Raw genomic sequence first — 20,597 nt, forward strand, 5'->3', positions numbered from 1 at the left:
TCTATTTTTTATATATAAATATTTTTTTTATTTTTATTATATAATTAAATAATTTTAAATTAAAAATAAAATAATATTAAATTATATAATAACATATATAAATATATACATATTTATATATCTAAAATAAATATGTATAGTATTACTTATATTTATATATGATAATTTTCTAGTAACTTTGACACAAGAGATATGATACATTATTGTATTTAAAATTTTATTATGAGAGTTTAAAATAGATTTTATTGAATTAATTTGTATTATTAAAATTGTCAATTGGCGCAATAACTCTAGTCATACTATAAAAAATTTATTTATTTTTATTAATAACACATTTCTTCAAAAATTATTGGAGTTTTTTTTTTTTTTTTCTTGTTATTTATTTTTGAAAAATTAAAATTAAATTTATTGTATCATTAGTTATCTAAATTATTTGGTCATTTCATTGATGGTATTTTAAATATTTGAAAGCTCCCGGTACTTGCAAAATACGGTCTCAACCATGAAGCTCTTCCAATAAAGGGTTGATTCCATATATACTTACAAATGGTAAACTTTTAGTTGTATACGTATGTTTTGTAAGGTCTCGAGTAAGTTTGAAATGTACAAATATATGTTGTATAGAAAGTCAATAACTTTATTCAAAGTCATGAAATTTTTATTTTTTTTAAACATAAAAGTTAAAAAGAAATTATAAAAATTATTGACAATGAGATATCACTATTTGTGATCACTTGATTAAGTTTTATTTATATCATATTCTTAGACCACTAATCTGTATTAATTTAATTATTAGTAATCGTGATCATAGACAATCTTATATCAATAGAAAATACTAGTAATATATTGGCTCGTTTTAATAATTATATTAACTGAATTGATGATTGCAGTATTATCTTTAAACTATTTTATTTTCTTAAAATAGTAATAAAATAATAGACACTTCAAAGTTAAAATGTGATTACCATTGAGATAAATCTTTTTAAAATAAAATAAAATATATTTAATGTTGCTTAAATGAGGTAGTGTTAGAAAATTTTCTTACATGTACTAACATTATTTATAATTTTTTATTTAACAAAACTAGATAATTAAATAGTTTTATGACAATGTATAGGTGAATTTAAGTAATATAATAATATAAACCTAATACATTTAAAGTTGTAATCTTGGTGGATAATTTCATATGAATTTTAAAATATATTGATCCTTTAATAATGTTTAGAGTAGTATTATGTATACAAGTTTTATACACAAATAATATCATGTCATTATATGATTGGATAGCTAAAAATTAAAAATAAATAATATTAAATCATATAATAATATATCATTATTTATATAAAATTATTCACATAATTTTATTATAATGTTTAATAATTATATATATATATATATATATATATATATATATATATATATATATATATATATATATATATATATATATTGCACTAAATATCTTCTGCAATAAATTTATTCGTTGAAAACTATCTTTATGGAGGCTTTGAGTGAAAGACTGAGCACTTCAATGCTCTTAAATTTAAAGACTTGTACAGACTTGAAGCATAAGATATTTCTAATCCCTAATTTAATTGATAAATATTACGGATTATATTGTTTTATTTTGTTAATGTACAGCCTCTTCAGGTGGAGAAATTTATTACTGTCAACGTACGTACTGCAATTTGGTTATGCTATTAATGACCTTTGGAAAGCTGATTAAATGTACAGCCTCTCTCTCTCCTTGGGGCTGTAATCTTGACTATCAACACCCTTTGGCCAACCCTAAAACAAGTTGACTCTTTTTTGCATAAAAAGTAACTCAAAAAAACCGCCACTAGTCGACACTCAAGCCCTTTGGAACTGTGCTTTCAAATGAGATTGAAACGAGGACAGTTGGACAAATAAATTTTACGCACAAATGACAGATGAGGCTCATTTACTCATTGAAGCTTGGCAGTTGGGTTTTTAAACTCTGAACTAAGTAGTTTTTTCACTATATATAATACAGGTGCTCATTGCTCTACTTGCTCGTCTTTCTTTCTTTAATTTATTTAAGCGAATTGTTTGCAATGAGTGGTGTTGTTCGTGGAGTAGTGATTACTGTGTTTTGTGTGTTGGTTTTCAATGGTTTAGTTTTGGGTGATAATGGTAAAGGTGTTGATGATGATAAACACCTTTTTCATCGTCCACGTTTGTTTAAAAGAGGCGGTTTAGGCCATGGGTTTGGTGGAGGCATTGGTGGTGGTGGCGGTCTTGGAGGTGGTGCAGGTGGTGGCCTAGGTGGAGGGCTTGGCCATGGAGGAGGTCTAGGTGGAGGTGGAGGGCTCGGCCATGGGGGTGGTCTTGGTGGAGGTGGTGGATTTGGTCATGGCGGTGGTCTTGGTGGAGGTGGTGGATTTGGTCATGGGGGTGGTCTTGGTGCAGGTGGTGGGCTTGGTCATGGTGGTGGTCTAGGTGCAGGTGGTGGATTTGGTCATGGGGGTGGTCTTGGTGGAGGTGGTGGGCTTGGTCATGGTGGTGGTCTTGGTGGAGGTGGTGGATTTGGTCATGGGGGTGGTCTTGGTGGAGGTGGTGGGCTTGGTCATGGTGGTGGTCTAGGTGGAGGAGGAGGGCTAGGTCATGGGGGCGGAGTAGGTGGAGGTGGAGGTGGAGGGCTAGGTAATGGTGGTGGACTAGGAAGAGGTGGGGGGCTTGGTCATGGTGGTGGACTAGGAGGAGGTGGGGGGCTTGGTCATGGTGGAGGTCTAGGTGGAGGTGGAGGTGGAGGTGGAGGAGGAGGAGGAGGACTTGGTGGGGGTGGAGGATTAGGTGGTGGAGCAGGTGGAGGGGGAGGTCTTGGTGGGGGTGGAGGCTTCGGTGGCGGTGCAGGAGGTGGATTTGGTGGAGGTGGAGGTGTGGGTGGAGGGTTTGGAGCTGGTGGGGGTTTTGGGAAAGGTGTTGGCATTGGTGGTGGAGTTGGTGGAGGAGGTGGTGGTGGTTTCGGTGGGGGTGGTGGGTTTGGCGGTGGAGCAGGATTTGGAGCCGGTGGAGGCGGCCGCTAAACAGCATGCAATCATCACCTACGTTGCCGAGTGATTCCTTAACTCTTATAGTATTATTAGCAAATGTCAGTACGTAAAACCAAAAAAAGAAAACAATGCTCATTGGCTTAATGAAATATTCTTCTTCTCCTTCACGTTAATGTATGCATGGTTAGCCTATAAATTGTGTAATATTCTGATGAACGCAATGAAGAAGTACATATTTCTTCGTGCATGGGAACTTGTAATGTCTCATACATAGTTTTATTTCTAGTTCTTATGCTTAATTTGTTTCAGTTGTGTTCACATGAATGAGTAATGGTTATATCAACATCCAATCACATAGACTGAAGTGTAGTGAAGGGTTTTCATCAGTTAATACCTGATGTTCATGATAAGCCTCTATATTTATATACTGTTTTTGTGGAAATGAAGTACATTGTGTACCTACCAAAATAAATAACATGACCAAACAAGACTGGTAAAATTAATTGGCAAGCAGATTCATATTTGAATTCCCCACAGACATTTTTTAACTTGGTTTGGATAATTGAAACCTTCAACTTTTGATTTCTACGTGGCAATAACAAAACTAGCATGGCAATCTTCACTTTTCTGCTCATATATAAGAGGAGAAAAAGGAAATACATATGCAATTAGAAAAAATTAATATTGGAGTGCATACTATATGCTCACCTATTTATTAAAATTATATGTCTAACTTAATATAATGTTTTAATAGTTAAATGACTATTTCTTCCATTTTACGTTTAAAAAGTCTAATTTTTCATTTGTCCTAATAGTCATTTTATATAAAATTCTTCAAAATTGTAACACCCAAACTTTGGCTATTAAATATGTAAAAGATATAATACTAGTTTTACTTAATTTGAAAAAAAAAAAAAATTTCTTTTCTCATTTTTTCATTTTCGTTTTCGTTTTCCTCCTTTTCTTCCTTCTTACCCCTCTTTCATTATCTTCTTCCCTTTTTTTTCATTTTCATTATCACTTTCCTCCTTTTCTTCTTTTTCTTCTTTACTTTCCTCCCTCACTTTCCTTCCCAGGCTATGTCCACATATCCATTCCAACTTCAACCAAATCAACTCGTTTTATTTACAAACAGTCTCACCAATCGTTGGCTAATACACATGGATTCAAACTAATTGAACTGTTTCCCTTCAGCCCATCGCACACCGACATAACCGATCACCCGATAGTCGACCATCAATTCTTCAGTCAAATCACACATCTATTCATAGATAACATATAGTACCAATACAATTCATATATACATAAAGGTTCCAGTAAAAAAATATCAATTAATATCGCCATGAAGCAAGTGGAAACATAAATTTCTTAGATGGGATTGTGGGATTCATTAGAAATTGTCTTCATCTTTAAAATTACTGCACCCAAAAATGCAGTGAAAGATTCCCCTGATCTTGATGATGCATAATATTACTACCAAGGAAACATAATCTGGTTGATGATACATACATACATACATTTATGCCCTGCTTCTGATTTTTTCAAAATACAACTAACTACTTTCGACATTCAATGATTCTAATCACGGGAATATCTGCAGTCCTGAGAGTGGTTTTAGTTGCACTGCAGCTGGTAAGTCAAGGAGACATAACCTCGTCCAGTCTACAACTCAAGCCTTCCTACTTGGGGATTTCACAAGCTATGACCAGTCAAGCTGCCCTTAGGCCACATATATTGTTTGATTACTGAAAGCATTCCAATTGTTCTAGCTAGATAATATTTTTGACTTACCAGTACTAATGTACTAGACAGTCAGACATGTGAAAATACAGGTATATTGCTTAGGTTCTGAAAGTAGAAATTTAACACGTATATTCACATGGATGATTAATCATAATTGTTTATATCATTAGGAAAGAGGATTTTAACTATATATTATGATTATGAAATCATATCTTGTCTTTTTTCTGTCAGATTTCTCAGGCCATGTGTTCCACAGTAAGACAAATGCAAAACTCCACATCCCCGCTGAATAATTTTCCACACAATATGACAAATAACTCAGCCTACTCGCTCTACACAAAGATGACACATCTCACTCTACTGTACACAATCACAATTCACCGTAAACTCATTTAACTTTTAACTCAAACAATATTATACATACATAAAAATTGAAGACATTCCAGTATCATATGAAAAGTGAAGTAATAATCGAAGACAAACTAAATAATTGAAGCTGAAGATTAAGAAGAAAACAGTACTTAATTTTGCTTACTAGTTGGATTCAGGATTTGGGCCGCTAGGAACTTCATGTGCAGCTGCTCTAAACTGTCGATCTGGAGCAGTGGTAGCAGCAGCAGCAGCAGTAGGGAAAGAAGAAGAGGTTGAAGTTTTAGGGTTTGTGGGGTGTGGATTCAAAGACTGTGTTGTTGAAGGAGAATTATGAAACAGGAGATGTCTTGTTGAGATATAAGAAGACACTGGATAATCTATTGGACGAGCAAAGAGAGGATTAATATTATTGAAGCTAAGAATGAATACGAAAACCAGCATGAGGAAAAATTTGGTAGCTGCAGCCATGAAAATGGTTTAAGAAATAAAGAATAATAACACCACCCCCCGTAATCCAGAAGGGATCAATATCCATGAACCAGTTGAGCGACCAACGTTTAAAGGTGATGAAGAAGAGCTAGTAAGAGAAAGAGATAAATTTTGCTACTTTTATTTTCATGTGTTTCATGAGCTTTATATAATAAGGTTTTTGTATGAAAGTCATCTGAGCTGGTGATGAACGTACAATTATTGCACTTTTACTTATCATAAAATTCCAACGATGCCCCTCTTGTGACTAGACATTACTAAATTCAAATGGGTAGTAAAATTTCTGGACAAAGCATTAATTTTTATAATATTCACAGTGAAACAAAATATGAAAGGTAAATGGACAAAGTGGTCAAGCAAGAAGAAGAGAATCTGGAAAGATGAAAGGAGTTTTACAGAAGAAGTTAATGTAAGGAGCAAGAGATGGCTTTTTCTTGCTTGGCTGTTTGCAAAAGAAATCTCAATGCCCACATAGTGAGTGTGGTTAGTCCGATCCGAAAGAATGATCTTTCTATTTTATCTTGATAAGACTCTTTGTTATAAAAAAAAAAAAAGAGAAAAATCCCCTTTGCTAATAATAAAATTACAAAAACCCTTTATTATTGATATTTTGGTGTTAAAATAAACGCACAACAACAATAAATTAAATCTATTTATATTATTTCTAAATATTAAGGGCAATGTTGTCATATAATGAAACCTAAATTAAAAAAGCCTCCTACAAGACATGGTTGGTGTTGTGTCTTTTATCAATTTGAATTAAAGATGAAAACTGACTGAGAAAAAGGAAAAGCATGATGTCCTCAATCACACTCTACGACTTTGCTTTTCTGAGCTTGTGAAAATCAGAATCAAGAGGACTTGTCTCCATGATCTGATGCAGTGGTCCCCACCTCCTTTACAAATTGCTTATAGATCAGTGTTCATATCTTACGTTAAGGCCATTTTCGTCATTTTCTTATTACAATATTCATTTTACTATGCTTTGAAGATAATAATTCCTTTGCATGAAAAAGGTTGGAGTGGAGACGATAAATTTGACGCGGTGGGAGAGTCAGGGCCGTCTTACCAGAAATCAATTTATTCTATTTTTTTGAAGGGGTCCCACTTTTTCTAAATTTTATATTGTTTTCCAATTTTATCCTAATTGAAATAGAGAAATATAGAAAACTGTGTCGAGAGTCTTTTCACAAGAAGAAAATCGATGATTAATCAGTGACGTAAAACAAGCATTGTTCATTAATCATGCCTTAAATCATGCTTATTTTTTGGTAAATCTTATACCTCTAATAATACTATCTAAATAATTACGTCCATAAGTTCATCTCCAAATGCATTAGGTAGGATTTTGTTGCATCTATTGGATAAATGGTTATATCATGTCATTAGATAAAGTTAGGGTATTTCATCTTCATCACAAGTTAAAATTTTTAATTTATTCGTGTTATATTATTTAGTCTTATATATATTTTTATTATGATTTAGAGTTATTGATTTTATCTCGTCTTAAAATCATCAGGAAGCAATTTCAACTCTTGACCATTTTGTGTAAAGATGGTTTAATCTTTTTTTATTGGATCACCTATCCCACAATGCATACACCCAGTGTTTAGAGCGTCCCCAACAAGTAACACTCAGTATATATAAATTTTCAGAAAACACAAAGAAATAAAAAATGGTTTCTTCCTTAGAAAACAAAGATTTTGAACCATTCAATTCGATATTGATATAAAAAGTTAAATTAGTAAAAGATAGATAGATGGACATATAGGCATGCAAAATGTACAGTGATTTGCGGCTTTCTTTCGTGTGTTTTGATGTTAATCGTTATGCTCTTTGCCTCTTTCTCCTTGATGGTTACCGAAGATGCTAAATTATTGCGAGACTTTTAGCTTTTGTGTTGGAGGATAATGTGACGTGCCAACACAATCCTTCCTATTCGAGAAAATTTAATGAGTTATGTGTGTATGCTTTCAATAAAAGCAATATATATTCCCACATAAAGATATATACAAGATTTCCCAATGATCTATCACCGTCAAATGGTGTTGCACCTTGTCTCATTTCATTTCTTCATGTTGCATCACGTATCTCTAATATTTCTAATATAATAATCCGATTTATCATTAAAATATGATCTATTTTAAATACAAAATCAATTAAAAATATCATTTGTAATACCCCTATCCTAATAGTCAGTTTATTATTAATATAAACGTTTGATTTATTTGATATAAAAATTGTAAAATCAGTTACTGAACTTAAAATTTTATTTGTTTAGTGTAATTGACTCAATTTTGAAAGAATAATCGATTTAAATAATTTTTTTTAAAATACTTTATTTAATATACTAACAAAATAAATAATAGGCCAAAGGATTATTTCCTACCCAAGGTTTCATGAAAGGACAAATTCTTATCTATTAAATTTTAAAAATCTTAATATTCACCCATTTGTTAAAATTCATAGTTAAAATTAGAGGTAAAATTGTTATTTTATTAAAATATTAAAAAACTAAAAAATTATCACTTTTTTTTTCTAAGTTTACAAATCAAACATTTTCCCCACCCAAGGTTTGAAAATTCGTCATTTCCTCCCTAGGGTTTCATTCCTTCTCCGATGACATTCTCTGGTCGACCTTCCGTCTGTCAGCGCTCCTTCTAGCCTCCATGACAAAGAGCGGTCACAAAGGGCCCACGAAGGTGACAATTGGAAGCGACATCATCGAAGATCCGTCCACTTCTATCATATTTCTACTTATCAGAGATGTTTATGGACGATGCCAAGATCCATCAAAGTGGAAGCAACACCGAGATCAGAGATCTAGAACTGGACGTGGAAGCGGTGTCTGACATTGATGATCTCCGACTAGGGTTTAGGGTTTTAGATTAGGAGGAAGAGAGAAGTCAGAAGAGAGAGAGAACGTGGCCAGAGACGATGAACTCTGCCATCTCCGGTGACAATTTCAAAACTCTAGGAAAAAAAGATGATTTTTCAAACCTTCATAGGAGGAAATTTCAAATTTATAAACTTAGGGGGAAATAAATTATTTTTTAGTTTTTTGCATTTTAACTAAATAACAAATTTACTCTTATTCATAATAGTGAATTTTAATAGATGAGTGAATATTTGATTTTTTAAAAGTTAATAGATGAGAATTTGTTTTTTCAGTAAACCTCAGGTGGGAAATTGTCCTTTGGCCTAAATAATATGACCTTATGCATGAAAAATGAATTAGGTCACTAGCCAATTCTAAAAGCATTATGAATTGACAAGCATTAGCTTTAAAGTAGGAAAGATTAAAAAGAAAAATTATCTTTGAAAAGCATCCACTAGACGTGTCTCTTTGCCCCACCCCTTTTTTAAGTTATTATTGCAGCAAATTCAGTTGTATCATTCACAAGAAACTTCTTATCTTAAAATAGTCAATATTTCATGTCCATACTTTTAGAAAAGGTTTTCACTTTGAGAGTTACAAGTTAGAACCTACCGAAGTCATGCAAGTGTTTCTAGGATTTTGAAACTTTGAATTTGGCGACACATTGGTTTAATTTATTCATTGGTGGGTAAAACTTAGACTATAAGAATAATTAAAATATGGTTATTCTTATGTATATTTTTTTAATGATTTTTCATGTATCAAATTCCTCTAAATGTCATTTCATTAGATTTGTGATAGCATCTAGTTTATAACATCTCTACCAATCAAGGCCAAATTGAAGCAACAAATCATGACATAAATTATGGGCAAAATAATGGAAATGTGTTAGAGTCAAACTTTGCCAAATATAAAGCTCAATCTCCTGAATTATATCTATCGAGATTATACTAACATTCATTACATGATTTTAGTAAATTATTCAAATATTTTTTATTTTTAACATATTACTATTGAAACATTTTGTATATACTCATTTGTAAATCTCAATAGAAAAGATATATAGCAATTCATCCTTATCTTCTTTGTCTCCAAATTTCTTTTCTAGTAACTACTATAATTAAGAAAATAATATATTATTTTACATATTAAAAACATGTTTTTTTTTTAGGATTTTCTATGTGTCAAATTCTTTTAAGGGAACGTTTAGTTTAAATAATATTTTATTACTAAAATTAAAATATTACCTTAAAAATAAATTATTTAAGAATTATTGAGTATAAATTATTACTATATTTGATAAAATTTATTAAAAATTGGTAAATATAAATCATTATTGTATTTAGTTAGATGTAATAAAATAATATTAGTATATTTTTTACTTAAATGTTTTTAGGTATAATTATTTTTAAAATGTTTTTTATGTTATTTATAATATTAATTAAAAATAAGATTATTTTTGTCTTAAAAAAATTAATAAATAAAAATATAGTTATAATAAAATTAAGATTACCTAAATAATTTTTTAATATTTAATATGTAAATGGTAATCAGATTATCTATTGTATTTTTTGTCCTATCATCATTGATAATATAAGATTATTAAAATTTTATATTACTTATAAATCAAATAAATAATGTAAATTATAAAAGATAGATTAATAAAATAATTTTTATTACCCTTTAACCAAAATATTATGTGAAAGTACTAGTTGTGTGTATCTGTGTGAAATGTTTGAATCTCAGTTGTTTAGATATATAGTCTCCATTAATTACTTCATGGGCTAAGAAAAGGCTAACCAAAGGGGTTGGTTTCATGTGCACAAGAACTATGTCAAAAGCCTGATTCATGTGTAAATTGATGGATTTCTTTCATTTCATGTTAAATATCTATTTTAATTTCATTGGCTCATTTTCTTACTTGTTGGGTTTACATAATTTACTTTGTTGTTCAGGCTTCTCGAAAGTTTTCATAAAAGCTTGTTGAATCCTATAGAATTGCTCTTGTTCAAGGTATTGTTTTCCGTTGTTCTTACTTGAACTTCTCTTCCAACAATACTTGTCCGAGTTTCTCTTGGCCTAGCTCGTGTACAAGTCATTCCTTCCGCAGCTCATGCCCAAGCTTCTGCATCCCGCAACGCTAGATCTAGATCAAACAATTATGCTTCCTACTTTTGTGTTGCTCCTGTTTGAGGTTCCCAACAATTCTAAGGATTTTAATTAATGGATCCAAGCTTGAATGTTGTTGACATTGTTGCTAACACTGTTATATGTGATTATTGTGTCTTAGTTCAATATTGTCTCACTGCTACCATTCGCAAGATTCTTTCCTGACATCTCTAAAACTGAATTGTTTTCATATCAAAATGATAAAAGGATGGCAAGAGCAGGTGTTTTCCGTACTTGACATGCAAAGTGTTGTTACTGCCCTTATCAGTTTTAAGCCTTACGAAACAATTGATGTAAAATAGATGGAAATTAGGGTTTATGCTAATAAGGTTTGCAGAGACATAAGTCTTAGCACTTTTTCTAATGACTATTTGATCTCTATTGTTCTTGTAAGGAAACTAAGGAAATCTGGGACTCAACTCAAGGAATCTCAAATATATTGTTGAGGACGTCGAAAAGCAAAAATTTATCGTTGGAAACTTATGCAAGTGGGAGATGACTAACATTAAGAACATCAAATTTTAAGTTAATGAATATCACAAACTCTTAGAGGATTTGAAATTTAAAAAACATTGCAAGAGGAGTTTATGATTGGATTGTTGATTGAGAAATAACCTGAATTGTGAAAGGATTACCAACAGTAGTTGAAGCACAAGTGCAAACAACTTTCTCTTCAAGATTTGATCACCCACATTATAACTAAAGGCACCAGCCAATAGAGCTCAATAAGACAAAAGTAAAGGAAATGGATTCAAAGGCTAACTTGGTTCAAAGGAAATCTGACATTAACAATATAACGTGTGTAAATCAAAAGACTTGATTATATGCCTAAAAGAATTCCAACCCCATACCATGCTTTTCAATGTAGACAGAGAGTGAGGAATGGCAATCCTCGTAAACCAAAATTCATTTTGGTTGAAAGAGATGACACCATTGTTGTGGTCATTTCTCAAGCTAATCTTGTTGCCAATGTTAAAGAATGAGTAGTAAACATAAATACTACTAGGCATAACTATGCAAACGAAAATGTCTTACACCTCTGACACTCCAAAAGGAAATGGAGAAGAATATATTTATCTGGGTAATTCTCGAATAACTAATATTCTTAGTAAAGAAAAAGTTCTTTTCAAACTTACATTTGATAAAACTTTGGTTTTGAATTATATACTACATATGTCTAACATTAAACTAAATTTGATTTTTGTGACTATATTATGAAATATTGTTAAAGTGTCACTGCAATCTGATAAGATTATAATGACTATATATAATGTTTTTATATGGTTGATATTGTAATTAAGAATTATTTATACTTCATTTATGAGATTATGAATGAAAATACATATTCTTTTGTTTATTTAATTGAACTTATTAATATATAACATACTAGAGTAAGACACATCAATGAAGTTGTGTTAAAAAATACAACTCTCAATCTTATTTTTAGGCTTGATAATACATATTTGAATAAATGACAAATATGTCTTGAATCCAAATAAATAAAGAAATCATTCATATTTGTTCAAAGAGAAGAAAAAAATAATTTTGTTTATTTAATTATTAATTATTAAATCTAAATTATATTAAATCAAAATAGTATGTCGATAATCACTCAAAAATGGAAATTCTAACTGTAAAATCAAAAAAAAAAAATTATGATTACGAGAACTTATGCTTCGTCAATTTAAATATAATCTATATTTTTTGACAACTGCTGATATTAAAATGGATATTTGTGAACTTGCAAAATCCATTATACTTCTTTTCTTTTCCTTCAGATTTGAATAAAAGTTTGAACCCATTTATGTTTATTTATTCATATATTTGGGTCCTTCTAATTTCAACCTTTGGATGTACAGATGATTCGTTATTTACATTGATAATTTTACTATAGATTTAATTGTGATTAATGAAAACAAAAGGAAAACCGAATTTGTTATTTCAAAATTTTGAAAATTATAATGTTTACCCAAATATTTTGAAAATTATGTTGTGACTCCAATAGTTTATATTATAATATTCAATAATATGCATATTATTGTGACCTGAAGTCTCACATCGCTCCCGTTTTATCTACTAAGTTTGTATGTAGGCAAGGGTCAGAAGCCCTTAACTCAATAGACGCGTTTTAAAGACGTGAGGGCTTGAAGCCCAAAGTGAACAATATTTTATGATAGCGATGGGAGAGTGTATTGTGACCTGAAGTCTCACATCGCTTTCGTTCTGTCTACTGAAATTGTCTATAGATAGAGGCCAGAAACCCTTAACTCAATAGATGCGTTTTAAAACCGTGAGGGCCTAAATTCCAAAGCGGATAATATTTGTGGGCTGTTTATAACACATATAATATTATTGAATAAAAGAAGAAGCACATTAAAGGTACACTCCAATTGAATTTGGATTTTGGATTGGACCAAAAACGGGCTCCCACAATGACCCAACCCGGGGCTATATTCTCTCCATCACTCTCAAAATCAAAACAAAACAGAACAAAATTCATTTTCTTTCCCGTGAAACCACAGATCAAAATCTTACTCTTCTTTCTCTCGCCAATGGATTTTCTTATTCGTACCTTCTTCAATGTTCTCATAATATCCTCTTTTCTCTTCTCCCAATATAAGGTTTCCTCTTTTCCTCTTTCTATTTGCTCTAATTTTCATCTAATGATTAATTTTTTGCTTTGGTTAACTTTGATCTAGGCCGAAGCTACTGGTTCCGTTTTCTTCATCGACAATCCTAAACATCAATATCTTCGCACTCGATCTGAAAACGATGTCGTTCAGGTAATTCCTATTCTATCGAATCGTTTTACGTTGAATTACGCTTTTTCTTTATTTGCGGGTAACACGATCAATCGAGATTGTCAATTCGATTCTTAGGTCGACACTTTAAAGTTTTAAATTTGACCATTTATTGAAAATGCTAAGTTTGTTAATAACATGCTTTTGCTACAGTCATATGCATAATATCTGCACGTGCTGTTTTGCTCGAAATGTTTCTTAGATCTATTTTTATGGTGCATTTGGTATGAGTAAATTGTTCATCATGTATTTTTTTTTTGGTAGATTTATTAGTTAGATTTGTGATTGATAATTCAATTAGTTCGTTTGGTATTTCCTGTGATGCTGGAGTGAGTATAACGTTTTTTTGTGTTGTTGTTGGATATAAAGAAGTGTCGATTTAATTTCAATTTTTCAACATTTTGATGTGTGTTCCTTGTTCCAGTCTCATTTAATGTTACTATCTGAAGTCGGTGCTGCTGTTTCAGTCTTGCTTGGTTTCGCACCTCCTGCTACTCTTACAGCAGATGGTTCATCTAAGGTTGTTAAAATTTTTGCCGTTCTCTCTTGTTTGTATTCTATGTAGAGGCTTGCTGTAGGGATTTTTTTTTTTTCTTTTGGCAGTTGAATGAGGTTCTTGTGCCTAATCCATTCAATAGACCTCGTGCTGTTTTAATGTTAGAAGTAAGAGGAGTTGCTGGTAATGCCTTGGCATCTTGATTTCATCTAATTTTTTTTCCTCGTTTAACAAATTTCTTAGTGGTGAAATGAGTTACTTCTTGATGCAGATCCTAAGCTCATCGTTGACCTTGATAGAACAAAGTTAGTTGATGCCTTTAACAGCAAGGTTTTTCTTGATACTAATAAAGCTGACATTCAGCTTCCAGGTACTAGACCTTATAACATTTGTTATGTATTTGATGTGTTAAGCTTTGTCTACAAAAAAAATGTGGTGAAGATTTATTGATTTTATGCCACTTTTTTGGCAGATGAAGATGAAGTTTCTGTAGTTTTCCTGGATGAACAATTAGCAGATCACTCTGAAGAAGAAATTCATGAATTTGTAAGTCATGACTCAATCCTGATATTTATTATGCTCATTGGTGTTAATTTTCTATATCTTCACATTATACTCATGGGACCTTTATGCTTGTTTACTTGCTTAGGCATCTTGGTTGGGTGGGTCATATGTTGCTGATGCGTCAAAATTGCTGAATGGAGAGTTGACTATTCCTGTGGGCAGTGGTGTCAATGTGAATCTTCATATGTCAAAGGTCCTTTTCAGTATGCATATGTTTTATTTTTACTGTTAATGCACTTAATTGATTGATAATATTTTATAAATTTGTGTTTGAGCTCTTATTTTCATAATAATCATATTTATTGTTGGAGTCACATTTTAGTTCTTTGCAGAAAGCAGAGAGGGATTTTATTTTTAGTCTTTTGACTTTACACCACAATATTAAAAGGGCAATGGATGTGCATGAAGGTTTGGCACAAAGTACACAAAGGCCTGCTGAGTTAATGATGGGTTTTTTTGATGGAATTAAGGTGATAATACTTTCTTTTGGTATTTTGCTCTCTCAATCTCTAAAATGTAAGTGATGTGGTGCAGGAACTGTTTATCATGCGGACTGTATATTGTAATGTAATATGTCATGTATGCTTTGATTTATACCTTACATGGCCTTAGAAAGTTGTCATTTTCTGGCATGGATCATATTACATGACGCGCGCATGCAATGAGTTTGTGTTGGATAAATAAGACATTCATATTATAGTGACATGAATTCAACATAATTTCTTTGATCTTTCTTCATTTTTATCTGGGGTTCCCCCCAGAATGCCCCTCATTGATTGTGAAAATATAGTGGATGGAGGAGCTGGGCGACTTCCTCCTTTGGTCAGTGTTTACTTGTCACAATGTCTAGATTCTTTGCTTAATGAAATATTTTTATCGGGTTTGTTGGTTATTATTATTAGTTTTTTTTTTTTTCTGCTTTTCAATTGCTTTGATGTTTATTTATGAGTAATCTTCATATCATCATAATTTAATTTATATCCTAATGAAGTGTCTTTCCTCAGAGCTTTGAGATTATTGTTGTTTTATTGCATCTAACAACAAAATTAGAATTTGCCAAATACTTGATGTTTATTTTATCAAGCTTTACAGATCAAATGTTTTTTTTGTTTTGAGGTTGTATTTATATATTTTCAGAACAAGAAATGGGTTTTAAATTTGTTTAAAATTATGCAACTATAAACTAGGCTTGCATTGACCATCTTGAAAGTTTCTTCCTTACATTTGCTTCTCTTGAATATTTTTACAGGCTTTGCAAGAGCAATATGGACCTGAAGGTGTTGACCAACAAGGAATGAGACTATTGCTTGTAACACTTTCCAAGATATTTGATTCATTACAAACATCTTATGAAGGTACTATGCTTGGTGTTGAGAAATTAGTTTGTAGTCTACGAAGCATGACAAAACTCATTTGTTTCAATTTTTCAGCCAAGTGTTATTGAGTAATTAGATTGTAGACTACTTTATTACTAAAAATGAGGAATTGTCTTTATGGAAACCATGTGTTTGATGCTTGATTGTCACAAAACACACTCATAGACTTCGCTGAGAGAGTAGTGTTTTGAACCACTTTTCAAACGCTAAGGGCCATTGCTTTGTATTCAATCTCAGTCCTAGAAACAACTTATTATTTCTTGCTTTGCCAAGTAGCATGGTTTCCTTGGACATATGTGCAATAGCTAGCTGTTGATTTCGTGTTAGCGAGTAACATGGCCCAATCAGTATATGTAAAAACAATGTCTCTATCATCTATCTTTATGACAAAAAGACCTTTCCCTGAAGTCATTATGAGATATATGAGGTTTTGATACGCTACTTCTTGATGATCTTCTCTTGGATTATTCATAAACTGACTTCCAACACCAACAGGAAATCCAATGTTTGGATGAGTGGCAGAGAGATAGATCAATTTTCTTACAAGATGTTGAGCCTTTCTCAACTGGTAGGCTTTCTTGTTCGATCCCCAACTTCCTCACGAAATCCATTGGTGTTCCAGATGCTTGCATCTAAGTATGATTGTTTCTTTGAGGAGTTCCAATACATGTTTATGTTGTGAGACACAAGTACCCTTTGAATGAGCTACCTCCATTCCTAGAAAAAATTTCAGATATCCTGTCTTTTATCTTGAATTCCTTGGCTAGAAATCCTTCTAGATTGAAGTATATGAGACATAATCTCCTGTAAGCACAATGTCATCAACATAATAAATGAGAATGGACTTTTTTTCTTTTAGGAGAACATTTTAGAAAATGAGTATGATCCCACCTGACACTGTGAGTAATTCAACTTTTTCATTGCTCTTTGCAAATTTGTTAAACCAAGCTCTTGAAAATTGTTTAGTCCATAGAGTGACTTCTTCAGGTTACATATGCTTGTTGGGTTAGTTTTAGTATTAAGACCAAGTGGAATCTCCATATAAATTTCTTCCTCAAGATCCCCACCATGGAAGACATTTTTACATCCAGTTGATGGAGAGGCTAGTTAAAGCTGCTGCAATCAAAAAGAGAACTCTAACAGTATTCAGTTTTGGCACATGAGCAAGTTTTTGTTTTTATAATTAACCCCATACCTTTTGTTTTGTCATAAGTATTGCCTTATACTGATCTGTACTCCCATCTACCTCATGTTTGATGTGAAAATTCTTTTGCAGTCGACTATTTTCTTCCCTTTTGGTAGATTGGTCAATTCCCAAGTTCCATTTTTCTCAAGAGCTCCAATTTCTTCTTCAACTGCAGCCTTCCATTTTGGGTATTAGAGCTTTTTGAATGTTGTTGGGAATTTGAGTAGTGACAAGTTCATTAGTAAATGCCCAAAAAGCAGGACACAATCCTTCATAAGAAACAAAGTTAGAGATAGGGTAACGAGTGCAAGATCTCACACCTTTCCTTAGAGCTGTAGGTTATCCAAGATCATTATCATTGGACATTTTTTTGAAGGATTTTGGTTTTGGAACCGTGTCATTTTTATCTAGAATTTCTTAAACTCCAAAATTTGATTTAGATTCTTGGGTTTGCATGGAGAGTGTGTGAAGTTTTGACTGTTCTTGAAGAGATGAAGAGTTTAAGGGAACATTTGGATCAGGAGAATTGGGCTTGGTGAGGATGTAATATATTCGTCAGGTTGGCTTGAAGATGAACTTGATTGATTTGGAAGACTTGGGTATGATGGACTCGGGTATGAATAAAATTCTGTTGTTGGTTTATTTTCCCAAAGCTGATTATAAGGTAGCAAAATTTGAGGAATCAGTCACTATTAAGGGTTGGTTTACAGAGTTATTAGCTCTAATACCATGAAGATGTGGTATTTTTCTTCTATACATATTGAAAAATGATTACAATATATATCAGGATGAATTGACATTAGTCTCTGCCAATTAAAATCCCAAAAATGAGTGAAGAATAAATAACTTATTGCTAGAATGGGGAAAGATAAGGAAAGAATAGAAAAACAAGGAAATTAAAAATTAGGAATCATAGGCAATTGCCCAAACTGGTACAACCCAATCCTAGAAACTAGTAAATTAATTCCAGAATAACTCCTTAGAAAAAAATAAAGGAATTCTGGAATTTGGTTTTTGAATTAATTTTATTTGTCTTTAATTAGTTAATTAAATGTTTCTCTTGATTGTAAATGCCTTTTGTGATTTGTAATTTATTATTGGGCAGGTCAAATTGTTGGAGTTGTCTTCTTTAATGGTGCACCATCTCAAGAGTCAGAAACCGTGTTGAATTTGATGTTCACATCCAGACCATCTCCACGTTGTTTGGTGGAAACAGAAAGCAAGTCTAATATAACCATGGTTGCTGAGGTGTTGTTGGTTAGACGGACCCTTGCTTGGTTAACAGGGATTATTCTTCTCATTGCGACACTTCTAGGGGTAATACTATATTATTTTAACAGAGGATTGCTACATGTTATATACTGGAAACTATATTGGATGTTTGTGTTAAAAAAGCAGTGAAAATAATGATCGGCTCCAAAATTTTTTACTGATTCTGCCATTACAATTCTAATGTGTGTATCTGTGTGCATGTGTATGGTTATTTTTGTGTGACCCATTTTTAAATAAGAAATAAGATGCAAGTTGTGTATGTGAAAACTGTTCTTTCAGTTTAAACTTGCCTTTAATATGCTTAAGTGATTTTTAAAGTTTTTTATTTAGCATCCCATGATTAGCAACATACCATCTATAATTCTGATTTGCTACCTCAGTTTCATGTTGTTTAAAAGTTTTGGTCATCGTCTGGTTGTGGTTGCTTGACGTGCTGATGAGAGTACTGAGAGATTCAAGAATTTTACATATTTAACTCAATAAGAGCTGCTTAAGTTGATTTACTGCATTAAGTAGTGCTGTCATTTTCAATCCCCCGTGTTGTTTTTGTTTTGGCTGCAGATTTACTTCCTTCTCAATATGCCACTAACAAGGGACACCTTGCTGTATTCTAACGTCAAGCTTGACTAAATCGAAGAAAAGCTGCTTCGTGAATTTTTCAACTTCCAGAAGTTGTCTGGGACGCCTTTGAACCATTTGCTCAGGTTTATTTGTAGATGTGTTGCCAATGATGCTTTTTTACATTTGTTATAAAAATCATTTTTTGTTGTGCTTTTTATGCATTAGTAGCTCCATCAAGAAATAATTGGCTTAGAAATTAATAAGGGTCATAAGCGGGTGGGTTGTGTAGGGAAGTGTAATGTGTAACAATATACCATGATGTGTACTTGGGTTCAGGAGACTTCCATATATTATTGTTGTTTTGGTGGTTAAATTGTTTCTGCTTTGATGTTTATTTAATTAGTGAATGGATTTTCACATACCTTTATTCATATTTCGTGCTGAAATTCCCTTGTATTTGTTATCATTGTTTGAAGATACAATCACTGGTTTCATTGTGTGAGAAGACATCCTTGTGAAATTTTTATCCTTTTGGGCAGAGATGACATATAACACGGGACTTGTGGGAGGTTTTCGAATTTGTTCAGGAAATGCTTCCGGATTGTAAATAAATAGTTCTTATTACCATTATTTGAAAGCACTAGTCTAAACACCAAGAGCCCGTCGATCATTTTTAATTATTTACAAAAAAAAAAGGGGATATCAGAGATGATACACTAGTTCTTATTTCATATTTTGATATAACATAATGATTGCTAATATTGTTGAGTCAATCAATACATTTGAGTGTTGCATCGCATATGTTTGATATCTTAGTTCTTGTAAATAACTGGCTGTCTCATAGTTCACCACATACCTGATGTTAGTGTTGATGAAAAAAATATCAGATATTTTGTATGTCACGGTCACTTCCCTTGGTAAACTCACATTTGCTTGCTTAGTTTACGTATATAAATATATATAATATATATAAATAATAATACGTTGTTATATAATTAAAAAGTTTTAAATTAAAAATAAAATAATATTCAATCACATGATGATATGTAAATGTTTGTATACATGCATTGTTCTTTTTTAACCCCCTGACCTTCAGTGATGACACCATATGGGAAATCTGTTCGGACCCGTCAACAATGATATGTTGATTTGAAATGATGGACAAATCTGAAATAAAATTCCTTATTTTGCTTAGGAACAACGTTTTGGATTCAATGTCCCCTATAGGCTTTTATAGAACAACATAATAACATAAAGTATCTAAATCTATTCTCTACATTCGTCTCAATCTGTGTAACAATCACTGAAATTATAATTGAAATTAAGTAATTTTCAGACTCATCGGGTGACCATCTCGAATGATTCAAGTACCCAATTTTTATCTCTCTATGTTTGTAGATGATAGAATCAAACTTGCTACTAATCCACAAAATCCTTCATTGTTTCCTTTGTTTTAGATATTTGATCCACTATAACAATCATCGTTTTTAAGATTTGTCAGTATTTATTTGATGAAATTGAAAACACTTACTTCCTTTTCATCCTTATGGTGCTTGCACACCATGGACAAAATTCATTCAGACATTTAACCTCTTAGTTATATCTTATTGAATTGTTAAGTTTTCTTATAAATAACGAAAATAACATTCATCTGTAACAGACTCCACAACATGTTT

General features: G+C 32.0%; 2 protein-coding genes and 1 long non-coding RNA gene across 3 annotated transcripts; 2 read left to right on the forward strand and 1 right to left on the reverse strand.

Annotated features, from left to right (window-relative positions):
- Window positions 1-1,855: 1,855 nt before the first annotated feature.
- On the forward strand, window positions 1,856-3,261 carry LOC123220282 (glycine-rich protein 23-like). The gene is made up of 3 exons (XM_044642396.1): window positions 1,856-2,250; window positions 2,467-2,664; window positions 2,755-3,261. Exons 1-3 carry the CDS (start codon window positions 2,076-2,078, stop codon window positions 3,045-3,047), a joined length of 666 nt encoding a protein of 221 aa, XP_044498331.1. The 5' UTR covers window positions 1,856-2,075; the 3' UTR covers window positions 3,048-3,261.
- A 1,064-nt stretch (window positions 3,262-4,325) lies between these two features.
- LOC123220283 lies at window positions 4,326-5,953 on the reverse strand. The gene is made up of 2 exons (XR_006503016.1): window positions 5,293-5,953; window positions 4,326-5,087 (listed from the first exon to the last, which is right to left on the reverse strand). It is a non-coding gene; the product is annotated as an uncharacterized LOC123220283 (long non-coding RNA).
- Window positions 5,954-13,113: 7,160 nt separating this feature from the next.
- On the forward strand, window positions 13,114-19,352 carry LOC123221936. Its single transcript, XM_044644925.1, has 11 exons — window positions 13,114-13,286; window positions 13,365-13,448; window positions 13,891-13,986; window positions 14,070-14,145; window positions 14,234-14,332; window positions 14,435-14,508; window positions 14,612-14,719; window positions 14,859-14,996; window positions 15,776-15,881; window positions 18,194-18,405; window positions 18,922-19,352. The coding sequence occupies exons 1-11, from the start codon at window positions 13,218-13,220 to the stop codon at window positions 18,988-18,990; spliced, it is 1,131 nt and encodes a 376-aa protein (XP_044500860.1). The 5' UTR covers window positions 13,114-13,217; the 3' UTR covers window positions 18,991-19,352.
- The last annotated feature ends 1,245 nt before the right edge of the window (window positions 19,353-20,597 follow it).

Source organism: Mangifera indica, chromosome 7 (genome assembly GCF_011075055.1).
Source record: "Mangifera indica cultivar Alphonso chromosome 7, CATAS_Mindica_2.1, whole genome shotgun sequence".
NCBI lineage: Eukaryota > Viridiplantae > Streptophyta > Magnoliopsida > Sapindales > Anacardiaceae > Mangifera > Mangifera indica.